Genomic DNA, 14,204 nt, shown 5'->3' with positions numbered 1-14,204 from the left:
TTTGGCCCATTCTTCCGCACACACGCCTCACATCCTGTATGGAGACACTACTCACCTGCATTGCTCAGGTGGATTTTGGCCCATTCTTCCGCACACACTCCTCACATCCTGTATGGAGACACTAGTCACCTGCATTGCTCAGGTGGATTTTGGCCCATTCTTCTGCACACACTCCTCACATCCTGTATGGAGACACTAGTCATCTGCATTGCTCAGGTGGATTTTGGTCCATTCTTCCGCACACACTCCTCACATCCTGTATGGAGACACTAGTCATCTGCATTGCTCAGATGGATTTTGGCCCATTCTTCCACACACACTCCTCACATCCTGTATGGAGACACTAGTCGCCTGCATTGCTCAGGTGGATTTTGGCCCATTCTTCCGCACACACTCCTCACTTCCTGTATGGAGACACTAGTCGCCTGCATTGCTCAGGTGGATTTTGGCCCATTCTTCCGCACACACTCCTCACATCCTGTATGGAGACACTAGTCACCTGCATTGCTCAGGGGGATTTTGGGCCATTCTTCCGCACACACTCCTCACATCCTGTATGGAGACACTAGTCACCTGCATTGCTCAGGGGGATTTTGGGCCATTCTTCCGCACACACTCCTCACATCCTGTATGGAGACACTAGTCACCTGCATTGCTCAGGTGGATTTTGGCCCAATCTTCCACACACATTCCTCACATCCTGTATGGAGAAACTGGTCACCTGCATTGCTCAGGTGGATTTTGGCCCATTCTTCTGCACACACTCCTCACATCCTGTATGGAGACACTAGTCACCTGCATTGCTCAGGTAGATTTTGGCCCATTCTTCCGCACACACGCCTCACATCCTGTATGGAGAAACTGGTCACCTGCATTGCTCAGGTGGATTTTGGCCCATTCTTCTGCACACACTCCTCACATCCTGTATGGAGACACTAGTCGCCTGCATTGCTCCGGTGGATTTTGGGTCCATTCTTCCGCACACACACTCCTCACATCCTGTATGGAGACACTAGTCACCTGCATTGCTCAGGTGGATTTTGGCCCATTCTTCTGCACACACTCCTCACATCCTGTATGGAGACACTAGTCACCTGCATTGCTCAGGTGGATTTTGGTCCATTCTTCCGCACACACTCCTCACATCCTGTATGGAGACACTAGTCACCTGCATTGCTCAGGTGGATTTTGGTCCATTCTTCCGCACACACTCCTCACATCCTGTATGGAGACACTAGTCACCTGCATTGCTCAGGTGGATTTTGGTCCATTCTTCCGCACACACTCCTCACATCCTGTATGGAGACACTAGTCGCCTGCATTGCTCCGGTGGATTTTGGCCCATTCTTCTGCACACACACTCCTCACATCCTGTATGGAGACACTAGTCACCTGCATTGCTCAGGTGGATTTTGGCCCATTCTTCTGCACACACTCCTCACATCCTGTATGGAGACACTAGTCACCTGCATTGCTCAGGTGGATTTTGGTCCATTCTTCCGCACACACTCCTCACATCCTGTATGGAGACACTAGTCGCCTGCATTGCTCAGGTGGATTTTGGCCCATTCTTCTGCACACACTCCTCACATCCTGTATGGAGACACTAGTCACCTGCATTGCTCAGGTGGATTTTGGCCCATTCTTCTGCACACACTCCTCACATCCTGTATGGAGACACTAGTCGCCTGCATTGCTCAGGTGGATTTTGGCCCATTCTTCCGCACACACTCCTCACATCCTGTAATGAGACACTAGTCGCCTGCATTGCTCCGGTGGATTTTGGGTCCATTCTTCCGCACACACACTCCTCACATCCTGTATGGAGACACTAGTCACCTGCATTGCTCAGGTGGATTTTGGCCCATTCTTCTGCACACACTCCTCACATCCTGTATGGAGACACTAGTCACCTGCATTGCTCAGGTGGATTTTGGTCCATTCTTCCGCACACACTCCTCACATCCTGTATGGAGACACTAGTCACCTGCATTGCTCAGGTGGATTTTGGTCCATTCTTCCGCACACACTCCTCACATCCTGTATGGAGACACTAGTCACCTGCATTGCTCAGGTGGATTTTGGTCCATTCTTCCGCACACACTCCTCACATCCTGTATGGAGACACTAGTCGCCTGCATTGCTCCGGTGGATTTTGGCCCATTCTTCTGCACACACACTCCTCACATCCTGTATGGAGACACTAGTCACCTGCATTGCTCAGGTGGATTTTGGCCCATTATTCTGCACACACTCCTCACATCCTGTATGGAGACACTAGTCACCTGCATTGCTCAGGTGGATTTTGGTCCATTCTTCCGCACACACTCCTCACATCCTGTATGGAGACACTAGTCGCCTGCATTGCTCAGGTGGATTTTGGCCCATTCTTCTGCACACACTCCTCACATCCTGTATGGAGACACTAGTCACCTGCATTGCTCAGGTGGATTTTGGCCCATTCTTCTGCACACACTCCTCACATCCTGTATGGAGACACTAGTCACCTGCATTGCTCAGGTGGATTTTGGTCCATTCTTCCGCACACACTCCTCACATCCTGTATGGAGACACTAGTCACCTGCATTGCTCAGGTGGATTTTGGCCCATTCTTCTGCACACACTCCTCACATCCTGTATGGAGACACTAGTCACCTGCATTGCTCAGGTGGATTTTGGTCCATTCTTCCGCACACACTCCTCACATCCTGTATGGAGACACTAGTCACCTGCATTGCTCAGGTGGATTTTGGCCCATTCTTCCGCACACACTCCTCACATCCTGTATGGAGGCACTAGTCACCTGCATTGCTCAGGTGGATTTTGGCCTATTCTTCCACACACATTCCTCACATCCTGTATGGAGACACTAGTCACCTGCATTGCTCAGGTGGATTTTGGCCCATTCTTCCGCACACACTCCTCACATCCTGTATGGAGAAACTGGTCACCTGCATTGCTCAGGTGGATTTTGGCCCATTCTTCTGCACACACTCCTCACATCCTGTATGGAGACACTAGTCGCCTGCATTGCTCAGGTGGATTTTGGCCCATTCTTCTGCACACACTCCTCACATCCTGTATGGAGACACTAGTCCCCTGCATTGCTCAGGTGGATTTTGGCCCATTCTTCTGCACACACTCCTCACATCCTGTATGGAGACACTAGTCACCTGCATTGCTCAGGTAGATTTTGGCCCATTCTTCCGCACACACGCCTCACATCCTGTATGGAGACACTAGTCACCTGCATTGCTCAGGTGGATTTTGGCCCATTCTTCTGCACACACTCCTCACATCCTGTATGGAGACACTAGTCGCCTGCATTGCTCAGGTAGATTTTGGCCCATTCTTCCGCACACACTCCTCACATCCTGTATGGAGACACTAGTCGCCTGCATTGCTCAGGTGGATTTTGGCCCATTCTTCTGCACACACTCCTCACATCCTGTATGGAGACACTAGTCGCCTGCATTGCTCAGGTGGATTTTGGCCCATTCTTCCGCACACACTCCTCACATCCTGTATGGAGACACTAGTCGCCTGCATTGCTCAGGTGGATTTTGGTCCATTCTTCCGCACACACTCCTCACATCCTGTATGGAGACACTAGTCACCTGCATTGCTCAGGTGGATTTTGGTCCATTCTTCCGCACACACTCCTCACATCCTGTATGGAGACACTAGTCGCCTGCATTGCTCAGGTGGATTTTGGTCCATTCTTCCGCACACACACTCTTCACATCCTGCAGGTCCTGGCTCCTTCTATGACCTCTGAGCTTTAGTTCCTTCCAGACATTGTCTATTGGATTCAGCTCCGGTGATCGGCTCGGCCATTCTAGCAGATTTATTTCCTTCTCTGAATCCAGTTGGTAGTCTCCTTGGCCGTGTGCTTGGGATTATTGTCTGCTGAAATGTCCTCCCTCGTTTCAGCTTCATCCTCCTGGTAGATGGCAGCAGATATTTATCAGGAATGTCTCTGTACATTTGTCCATTCATCCTTCCTTCAAGTATATGAAGTTTGTCAGTGCCGTCTGCTGAAAACCAGTCGCACACCACGATGTTCTCCACACTTCAATGTTGGGGTTCTTGGAGTGATTTGCCTTTTGGCCTTCAAACATGAGTTCAGTTTTGATCTCATCTGACCGGACTATATTCTCCAGTATTTCACAGATTTGTCTAAATGTTGTAGAGCAAACTTTAAACTCTCTTGAACCTCGTCTTTGTTAAACAATGGAGTTCTATGTGGTGAGCGTGCATAGAGGCAATGGAGGGGGAGCACATACAGGTCGTGGAGGGAGGAGCGCATAGAGGTAATGGAGGGGGAGAGCGCCTAAAAGTCATGGAGGAAGGGGGCCCATACAGGTCATGGAGGGGGGAGTGCATACAGGTCATGGAGGAGGAGAGCATACAGGCCATGGAGGAGGAGAGCATACAGGCCATGGAGGGGGAGTGCATACAGGCCATGGAGGAGGAGAGCATACAGGCCATGGAGGGGGAGTGCATACAGGTCATGGAGGGGGAGTGCATACAGGCCATGGAGGAGGAGAGCATACAGGCCATGGAGGAGGAGAGCATACAGGCCATGGAGGGGGAGTGCATACAGGTCATGGAGGGGGAGTGCATACAGGCCATGGAGGAGGAGAGCATACAGGCCATGGAGGAGGAGAGCATACAGGCCATGGAGGAGGAGTGCATACAGGCCATGGAGGAGGAGTGCATACAGGCCATGGAGGGGGAGTGCATACAGGCCATGGAGGGGGAGTGCATACAGGCCATGGAGGGGGAGTGCATACAGGCCATGGAGGAGGAGTGCATACAGGCCATGGAGGGGGGAGTGGATACAGGTCATGGAGGAGGAGAGCATACAGGTCATGGAGGGGGGAGTGCATACAGGTCATGGAGGAGGAGAGCATACAGGCCATGGAGGAGGAGAGCATACAGGCCATGGAGGAGGAGTGCATACAGGCCATGGAGGGGGGAGTGCATACAGGTCATGGAGGAGGAGAGCATACAGGTCATGGAGGGGGGAGAGCATACAGGTCATGGAGGGGGGGGAGTGCATACAGGTCATGGAGGAGGAGAGCATACAGGTCATGGAGGGGGGGAGAGCATACAGGTCATGGAGGGGGGGGTGCATACAGGCCATGGAGGAGGAGAGCATACAGGCCATGGAGGGGGGAGTGGATACAGGTCACGGAGGAGGAGAGCATACAGGTCATGGAGGGGGGAGAGCATACAGGTCATGGAGGGGGGAGAGCATACAGGTCATGGAGGGGGGGGGGAGTGCATACAGGTCATGGAGGAGGGGAGCGGATACAGGCCATGGAGGAAGAGTGCATACAGGTCATGGAGGGGGAGTGCATACAGGTCATGGAGGGGGGGAGCGCATACAGGTCATGGAGGGGGCGCGCATACAGGTCATGGGGGGGGGGGAGCATACAGGTCATGAAGGGGGGAGTGCATACAGGTCATGGAGGAGGAGAGCATACAGGTCATGGAGGGGGGAGAGCATACAGGTCATGGAGGGGGGGGGGGGGGAGTGCATACAGGTCATGGAGGAGGGGAGCGGATACAGGCCATGGAGGAAGAGTGCATACAGGTCATGGAGGGGGAGTGCATACAGGTCATGGAGGGGGGGAGTGCATACAGGTCATGGAGGAGGGGAGCGGATACAGGCCATGGAGGAAGAGTGCATACAGGTCATGGAGGAGGAGTGCATACAGGTCATGGAGGGGGCGCGCATACAGGTCATGGGGGGGGGGGGGGAGTACATACAGGCCATGAAGGAGGGAGCTCATTCAGGTCATGGATGGGGGGGGTGCATACAGGTCATGGAGGAAGGGAGCGGATACAGGTCATGGAGGAAGAGTGCATACAGGCCATGGAGGGGGAGTGCATACAGGCCATAGAGGAGGAGTGCATACAGGCCATGGAGGGGGAGTGCATACAGGTCATGGAGGGGGGGGGGGGGAGTGCATACAGGTCATGGAGGGGAGGGTGGGGGGGAGTGCATACAGGCCATGGAGGGGGAGAGCATACAGGCCATGGAGGAGGAGTGCATACAGGTCACGGAGGGGGAGTGCATACAGGCCATGGAGTGGGGGGGGGGGAAGAGTACATACAGGCCATGGAGGGGGGAGCGCATACAGGCCATGTTGGAGTGCATACAGGTTATGGAGGGGGGCAGTGCATACATGTCATTAAGGGGGGGGGCATACATGTCATAGAGGAGGAGTGCATTACTTACTGTTTTCTGAGAAACAATCGCACCTGCCGATTCCAGATCTTTCTGTGGCCTCCGCAGGTGTCCTTGGCTCTGGGTCAAATCTTCTGATAATTCCTTTTATTCTTCTGTGTGAAATCTTGCGGGGAGCACCTGGTCGTGGCCGGTTTATGATGAAATGACGTTCTTTTTACTTCTGGATTATGGCCCCAACACTGTTCACTGGAACCTTCAGCAGTTTAGACATTCTTCTGTAACCAATGCCGTCTGTATATTTTACAAAAATAAGGTTTTGAAGGTCTTGAGACAGCTCACTGGTTTCACCCATCATGAGATGTTTCTTGTGTGGCTCCTTGGTAAAGAGACACCTTTTTATCGGCCATCAGATGAACTAGCTGACATTATTTCTCACTAAGTGGCAGGAATACTTTCTAATTACTGATAGATTTCAGAGGGTGTCAGGACTTTCCAGGGCTTTTTGTTCCGCTCTTTCTTCATGTGTTCAATACTTTTTCCATATGTCATTTCTCATTATTACACCACTTAATTTATGGACATCTATGGTTTGATTTCTTTGCCTGTGTGGATTGGGTGGGTTGTTACTGACATCTGGTGATAAATTCATGTCAATAGCAAACTTATTTACTTAGAGAAATGGTGACGTATTCAATACTTATTTCACCTGCTGTGTGTGTGTAAATATGCACTCTAGAATGCTAACAATGAATAAGGGAACTCTGGTATTGCATTACTGCTATAGGAATATTTGGGAAAAAATAGATATTTAGCTCATGTATCGGCCAATGCATGTGAGCCCGGTCACCACGGCAAGGTGATCTCTATATATCGGAACCTATCTCAAATGCCTCTGAGTTAAAAACATCCATGTCTGTGCAGAAAGGATCCAGCTATAAAGGAGGATGGACATTGGTGAGCGGGTCACATGCACTGGCCGATACATGCACTAAGTATCTCTCTTTTTTCATATATTCCTATAGCAGTAATGCAATCCCAGAGTGCCCTTATTCATTGTTAGCATTCTAGAGTGCAGCTGGAAGGATTTTGTAGATATATTGTGTTTTCAGCTGGCACCTGTTCACACCTGTTGGATGTGCGGGTCAGTTTTTTTTATATATTTGGGTAAATATGTACACATTCATATATTATATATATCATATATACACATATCGTTCTGCAGTAACACCCGGACAGCTATCAATGTAGGGCCAGCTTCTGAGGGTAAATCATTCGAGGTTGATGCCACCAGTCGCCAATAAGCGAGCGCCACTGAGTGACAGCAAGTCTCAGATTAGTCACGTGACCAAAACATTTCTGCAACTCCTGCGACCTGCTGGTGCGCGTAGAGGAGCGATTTATCTGGCGCTTCTCCTGCGGTCACAGGACAGGAGCAGCTGTGGATTTCTGCTCTGCAGGCTGCTATGGAAGGAGATGGGGCACTCACCTGCTTCACCAGGAATTCATCGCTTGCATTGATTTTCAGAGAGATGGCGAGATGAGTGGTGGACAGGACGATCCCGCTGAGGACCGCCGCTCTCATCCGCACTGGAAGCAGAGTGTAGACGGTGTAGATGAAGAAGACAGTCCACCAGATCCCATCGGAGGCGCTGCGGGGTCTCACCAGAAGGACGCAGACCACCTGCACCATGAAGATGACGATGATGACGGTGTAACAGGCCAGCCACATGTAGTCCTGGTGGAAGTCATTTCGATTGCATACACCGATGAGCACTACAATGATCAGCATGGCCACGCACAGGACCACCACATAAGGCACCTGGTAGAGCTGGTGGAGGCAGTGGAAGGTGAGCAGCACCAGGCACAGCAGGATCAGCACACACATCAGCATGGTCAGACTGCTCTGGTTCAGCCTGAAGAAGTAGCGCTGGTAAAGCTTCTCCAGTTTATCCGACTGAAACTTCTTAGAGCGGAAAATCTGCAGGAGATTGGTCAGACAGACCCCCATGGAAAAGCGGAACTCCGAGCCATCCTCCGGACCCTCGCCCTTTCCTTTCCCGGACTTCTCATCCAACCCCAGCTCCACAGATTTGGGTCTCAGCTCCCCCGTGGGCCGATTCTGGAGGGGCTTGTTGTTGTTTCTGCTCTCCTCCCCATGGTCCTGCCAGGCCGACCGCGATCGGAAGCCCACTTTACTGTCCGACAAGGAGTTCTTTCCCGGCTGAGGCTCGTAGTCCTCCTCGCTCCTCCACAGTCCCATCATCCGGGAGGTCTTCTTCTTAGAATAGGGGCAGCCATTAGCCCTAGTCTCTGCTTCACCCCAAGCTGATCGGTGCTCGACCCCGGAACGTAAGACTGGAGCCCCAAATCCTGGTGGGCTCACACTGTTTGACCTAGACATGTCCCCGGAATCTGGGCATGTGGGTCACATAATGCCACCGGTGAGCCACCCGCTCAGGGGGAGTCACAGAATGCAAGCCCCAAGTCTCACGGCTGCAGGAGGGTCTCCGGGGGCAGCGGACCCTTGCCTTCCATTGTCACCTGTGGCACCAGAATCAACCAATCACAATGAGAATATGGAGAAGATTCTGCGATCAGCAGAGATCAAATGGATCCATTATAATCCACCAGTGGCTGAATCATCCAGATCCGAGGAACCCACTCCAGAACTGTGCAGATCCATCACCAGATCCTGAAGCAGCCCAAAAAGGATCATTAACCCTTACTTATCAGGCTCAGATCAATCCAGAAGTGTTTACAATCCAGGGCAGTGAGTGATGTGTGGAGGATGATGATGGGCGACATCCCCGGATGATCATCAGTCAGTGCTGCCAGCGGTGTACACAGTCTGACCGTGCCTCGGTGAGAGGGGCAGGAGAGGCTGGAGGATGCCCCCAGCAGAAGCTCAGGAGGGGCAACAGGGGCTGGAGAACGCCCCTCGAGGAGGCTCAGGAGGGGCAACAGGGGCAGGAGGGGCTGGAGGATGCCATCAGCAGAGGCTCAGGAGGGGTAACAGGGGCTGGAGGATGCCATCAGCAGAGGCTCAGGAGGGGTAACAGGGGCTGGAGGATGCCCCCAGCAGAGGCTCAGGAGGGGCAACAGGGGCTGGAGGATGCCATCAGCAGAGGCTCAGGAGGGGCAACAGGGGCTGGAGGATGCCATCAGCAGAGGCTCAGGAGGAGTAACAGGGGCTGGAGGATGCCCCCAGCAGAGGCTCAGGAGGGGCAACAGGGGCTGGAGGACGCCCCTCACAGAGGCTCAAGAGGGGCAGGAGGACGCCCCCAGCAGAGGCAACAGGAGGGGCAACAGGGGCTGGAGGATGCCATCAGCAGAGGCTCAGGAGGGGCAAGAGGGGCAGGAGGACGCCCCCAGCAGAGGCTCAGGAGGGGCAACAGGGGCAGGAGGGGCTGGAGGATGCCATCAGCAGAGGCTCAGGAGGGGCAACAGGGGCTGGAGGATGCCATCAGCAGAGGCTCAGGAGGGGCAAGAGGGGCATGAGGACGCCCCCAGCAGAGGCTCAGGAGGGGCAACAGGGGCAGGAGGACGCCCCAAGCAGAGGCAATAGGGGCAGGAGGACGCCCCAAGCAGAGGTAACAAGGGCAGGAGGGGCTGGAGGATGCCCCCAGCAGAGGCTCAGGAGGGGCAAAAGGGGTAGAAGGACGCCCCCAGCAGAGGCTCAGGAGGGGCAACAGGGTTAGGAGGACGCCCCCAGCAGAGGCAACAGGGGCAGGAGGTGCAGGAGGACGCCCCCAGCAGCGGCTCTGGAGTGGAGGCAAGGTCTGTGCTCACCAGCCAGCCCCCTCCATGCATCCAGCTAGGAAGCTTCCTCCCTCTCTCATCCAGCAGCCGGCACGGAAAGGTTAACTGCACCCACAGCTGCAATCCGCATCAGATCCTCCAAATCGCTCACAGCAAATTTCCAAATCGCTCGCAGGAGCACAGATCACTCATAGCCGAGGTGGATCACTCGGCCTTGCAGATTTCACACGATCCGGAGGTTGAGATCTTGTCCGGATCCCGGATTCCACAGCAGAATACTAGATCCAGCAGCAAAATTCAGATGATCAGAAGCAGAAGCAGAAGCAGCAGCGACCGGATCCAGCCCCGACCTCTGTGCGCGTCTGTCTCATTCAACCGAACGGCACGAACCAGCCCCGCCCACTCCCCGCCCCTGCTCAGAGGACATTGGCTCAGACGCGCTGTCACACTTCACCGTGGCCTCTGATTGGTCAGAAACCTGTGTAATGCCTGAAAAGTGATACATTGTATATAAATAATGGACGCAAAGAGCGATCACCGGACACAGGAGCGTGATACATCTCACCTGTACATATACATACAAACAGCACGCACAGCACGCAGCTATACCCGAATATATATACATACAAACAGCACGCAGCTATACCCGAATATATATACATACAAACAGCACGCAGCTATACCCGAATATATATACATACAAACAGCACGCAGCTATACCCGAATATATACATACAAACAGCACGCACAGCACGCAGCTATACCCGAATATATATACATACAAACAGCACGCAGCTATACCCGAATATATATACATACAAACAGCACGCAGCTATACCCGAATATATATACATACAAACAGCACGCAGCTATACCCGAATATATATACATACAAACAGCACGCAGCTATACCCGAATATATATACATACAAACAGCACGCAGCTATACCCGAATATATATACATACAAACAGCACGCAGCTATACCCGAATATATATACATACAAACAGCACGCAGCTATACCCGAATATATATACATACAAACAGCACGCAGCTATACCCGAATATATATACATACAAACAGCACGCAGCTATACCCGAATATATACATACAAACAGCACGCAGCTATGCCCGAATATATATACATACAAACAGCACGCAGCTATACCCGAATATATATACATACAAACAGCACGCACAGCACGCAGCTATACCCGAATATATATACATACAAACAGCACGCACAGCACGCAGCTATACCCGAATATATATACATACAAACAGCACGCACAGCACGCAGCTATACCCGTATATATACAAACAAACAGCACGCAGCTATACCCGAATATATATACATACAGCACGCAGCTATACCCGAATATATATACATACAGCACGCAGCTATACCCGAATATATATACAAACAGCACGCAGCTATACCCGAATATATACATACAAACAGCACGCAGCTATACCCGAATATATATACATACAAACAGCACGCAGCTATACCCGAATATATATACATACAAACAGCACGCACAGCACGCATCTATACCCGAATATATATACATACAAACAGCACGCACAGCACGCAGCTATACCCGTATATATACATACAAACAGCACGCAGCTATACCCGAATATATATACATACAAACAGCACGCAGCTATACCCGAATATATATACATACAAACAGCACGCACAGCACGCAGCTATACCCGTATATATACATACAAACAGCACGCAGCTATACCCGAATATATATACATACAAACAGCACGCAGCTATACCCGAATATATATACATACAAACAGCACGCACAGCACGCAGCTATACCCGTATATATACATACAAACAGCACGCAGCTATACCCGAATATATATACATACAAACAGCACGCAGCTATACCCGAATATATATACATACAAACAGCACGCAGCTATACCCGAATATATATACATACAAACAGCACGCAGCTATACCCGAATATATACATACAAACAGCACGCAGCTATACCCGTATATATATACATACAAACAGCACGCAGCTATACCCGAATATATATACATACAAACAGCACGCAGCTATACCCGAATATATATATACATACAAACAGCACGCAGCTATACCCGAATATATATACATACAAACAGCACGCAGCTATACCCGAATATATATACATACAAACAGCACGCAGCTATACCCGAATATATATACATACAAACAGCACGCAGCTATACCCGAATATATACATACAAACAGCACGCAGCTATACCCGAATATATATACATACAAACAGCACGCAGCTATACCCGAATATATATACATACAAACAGCACGCAGCTATACCCGAATATATATACATACAAACAGCACGCAGCTATACCCGAATATATACATACAAACAGCACGCAGCTATACCCGAATATATATATACATACAAACAGCACGCAGCTATACCCGAATATATATACATACAAACAGCACGCAGCTATACCCGAATATATATACATACAAACAGCACGCAGCTATACCCGAATATATATACATACAAACAGCACGCAGCTATACCCGAATATATACATACAAACAGCACGCAGCTATACCCGAATATATATACATACAAACAGCACGCAGCTATACCCGAATATATACATACAAACAGCACGCAGCTATACCCGAATATATACATACAAACAGCACGCAGCTATACCCGAATATATATACATACAAACAGCACGCAGCTATACCCGAATATATATACATACAAACAGCACGCAGCTATACCCGAATATATATACATACAAACAGCACGCAGCTATACCCGAATATATATACATACAAACAGCACGCACAGCATGCAGCTATACCCGAATATATATACATACAAACAGCACGCAGCTATACCCGAATATATATACATACAAACAGCACGCAGCTATACCCGAATATATACATACAAACAGCACGCAGCTATACCCGAATATATATACATACAAACAGCACGCAGCTATACCCGAATATATATACATACAAACAGCACGCAGCTATACCCGAATATATATACATACAAACAGCACGCAGCTATACCCGAATATATATACATACAAACAGCACGCAGCTATACCCGAATATATATACATACAAACAGCACGAACAGCACGCAGCTATACCCGAATATATATACATACAAACAGCACGCAGCTATACCCGAATATATATACATACAAACAGCACGCAGCTATACCCGAATATATATACATACAAACAGCACGCAGCTATACCCGAATATATATATACATACAAACAGCACGCAGCTATACCCGAATATATACATACAAACAGCACGCAGCTATACCCGAATATATATACATACAAACAGCACGAACAGCAGGCAGCTATACCCGAATATATATACATACAAACAGCACGCAGCTATACCCGAATATATATACATACAAACAGCACGCAGCTATACCCGAATATATATACATACAAACAGCACGAACAGCACGCAGCTATACCCGAATATATATACATACAAACAGCACGCAGCTATACCCGAATATATATACATACAAACAGCACGCAGCTATACCCGAATATATATACATACAAACAGCACGCAGCTATACCCGAATATATATATACATACAAACAGCACGCAGCTATACCCGAATATATACATACAAACAGCACGCAGCTATACCCGAATATATATACATACAAACAGCACGCAGCTATACCCGAATATATATACATACAAACAGCACGCAGCTATACCCGAATATATATACATACAAACAGCACGCAGCTATACCCGAATATATATATACAAACAGCACGCAGCTATGCCCGAATATATATACATACAAACAGCACGCAGCTATACCCGAATATATATACATACAAACAGCACGCAGCTATACCCGAATATATACATACAAACAGCACGCAGCTATACCCGAATATATACATACAAACAGCACGCAGCTATACCCGAATATATACATACAAACAGCACGCAGCTATACCCGTATATATACATACAAACAGCACGCAGCTATACCCGAATATATATACATATAAACAGCACGCAGCTATACCCGAATATATACATACAAACAGCACGCAGCTATACCCGTATATATATATATACAAACAGCACGCAGCTATACCCGAATATATATACATACAAACAGCACGCAGCTATACCCGAATATATATACAAACAGCA

General features: G+C 49.5%; 1 protein-coding gene across 1 annotated transcript in view; it reads right to left on the bottom strand.

Annotated features, from left to right (window-relative positions):
• ADCY5 (adenylate cyclase 5) overlaps positions 1-10,329 on the bottom strand; it is a 204,122-nt gene extending 193,793 nt beyond the window's left edge. The window contains exon 1 of the mRNA XM_075318723.1: positions 7,689-10,329. Within this exon, the coding sequence (XP_075174838.1) occupies positions 7,689-8,603 (915 nt within the window). The 5' untranslated portion in view covers positions 8,604-10,329. The remainder of the gene's footprint in view (positions 1-7,688) is intronic.
• Between the last annotated feature and the right edge of the window lie 3,875 nt (positions 10,330-14,204).

Source organism: Anomaloglossus baeobatrachus, chromosome 7 (genome assembly GCF_048569485.1).
Source record: "Anomaloglossus baeobatrachus isolate aAnoBae1 chromosome 7, aAnoBae1.hap1, whole genome shotgun sequence".
Lineage (NCBI taxonomy): Eukaryota > Metazoa > Chordata > Amphibia > Anura > Aromobatidae > Anomaloglossus > Anomaloglossus baeobatrachus.
Note: the sequence above shows the minus strand (reverse complement) of the source record. Positions and strands in the feature narration are given on the sequence as shown.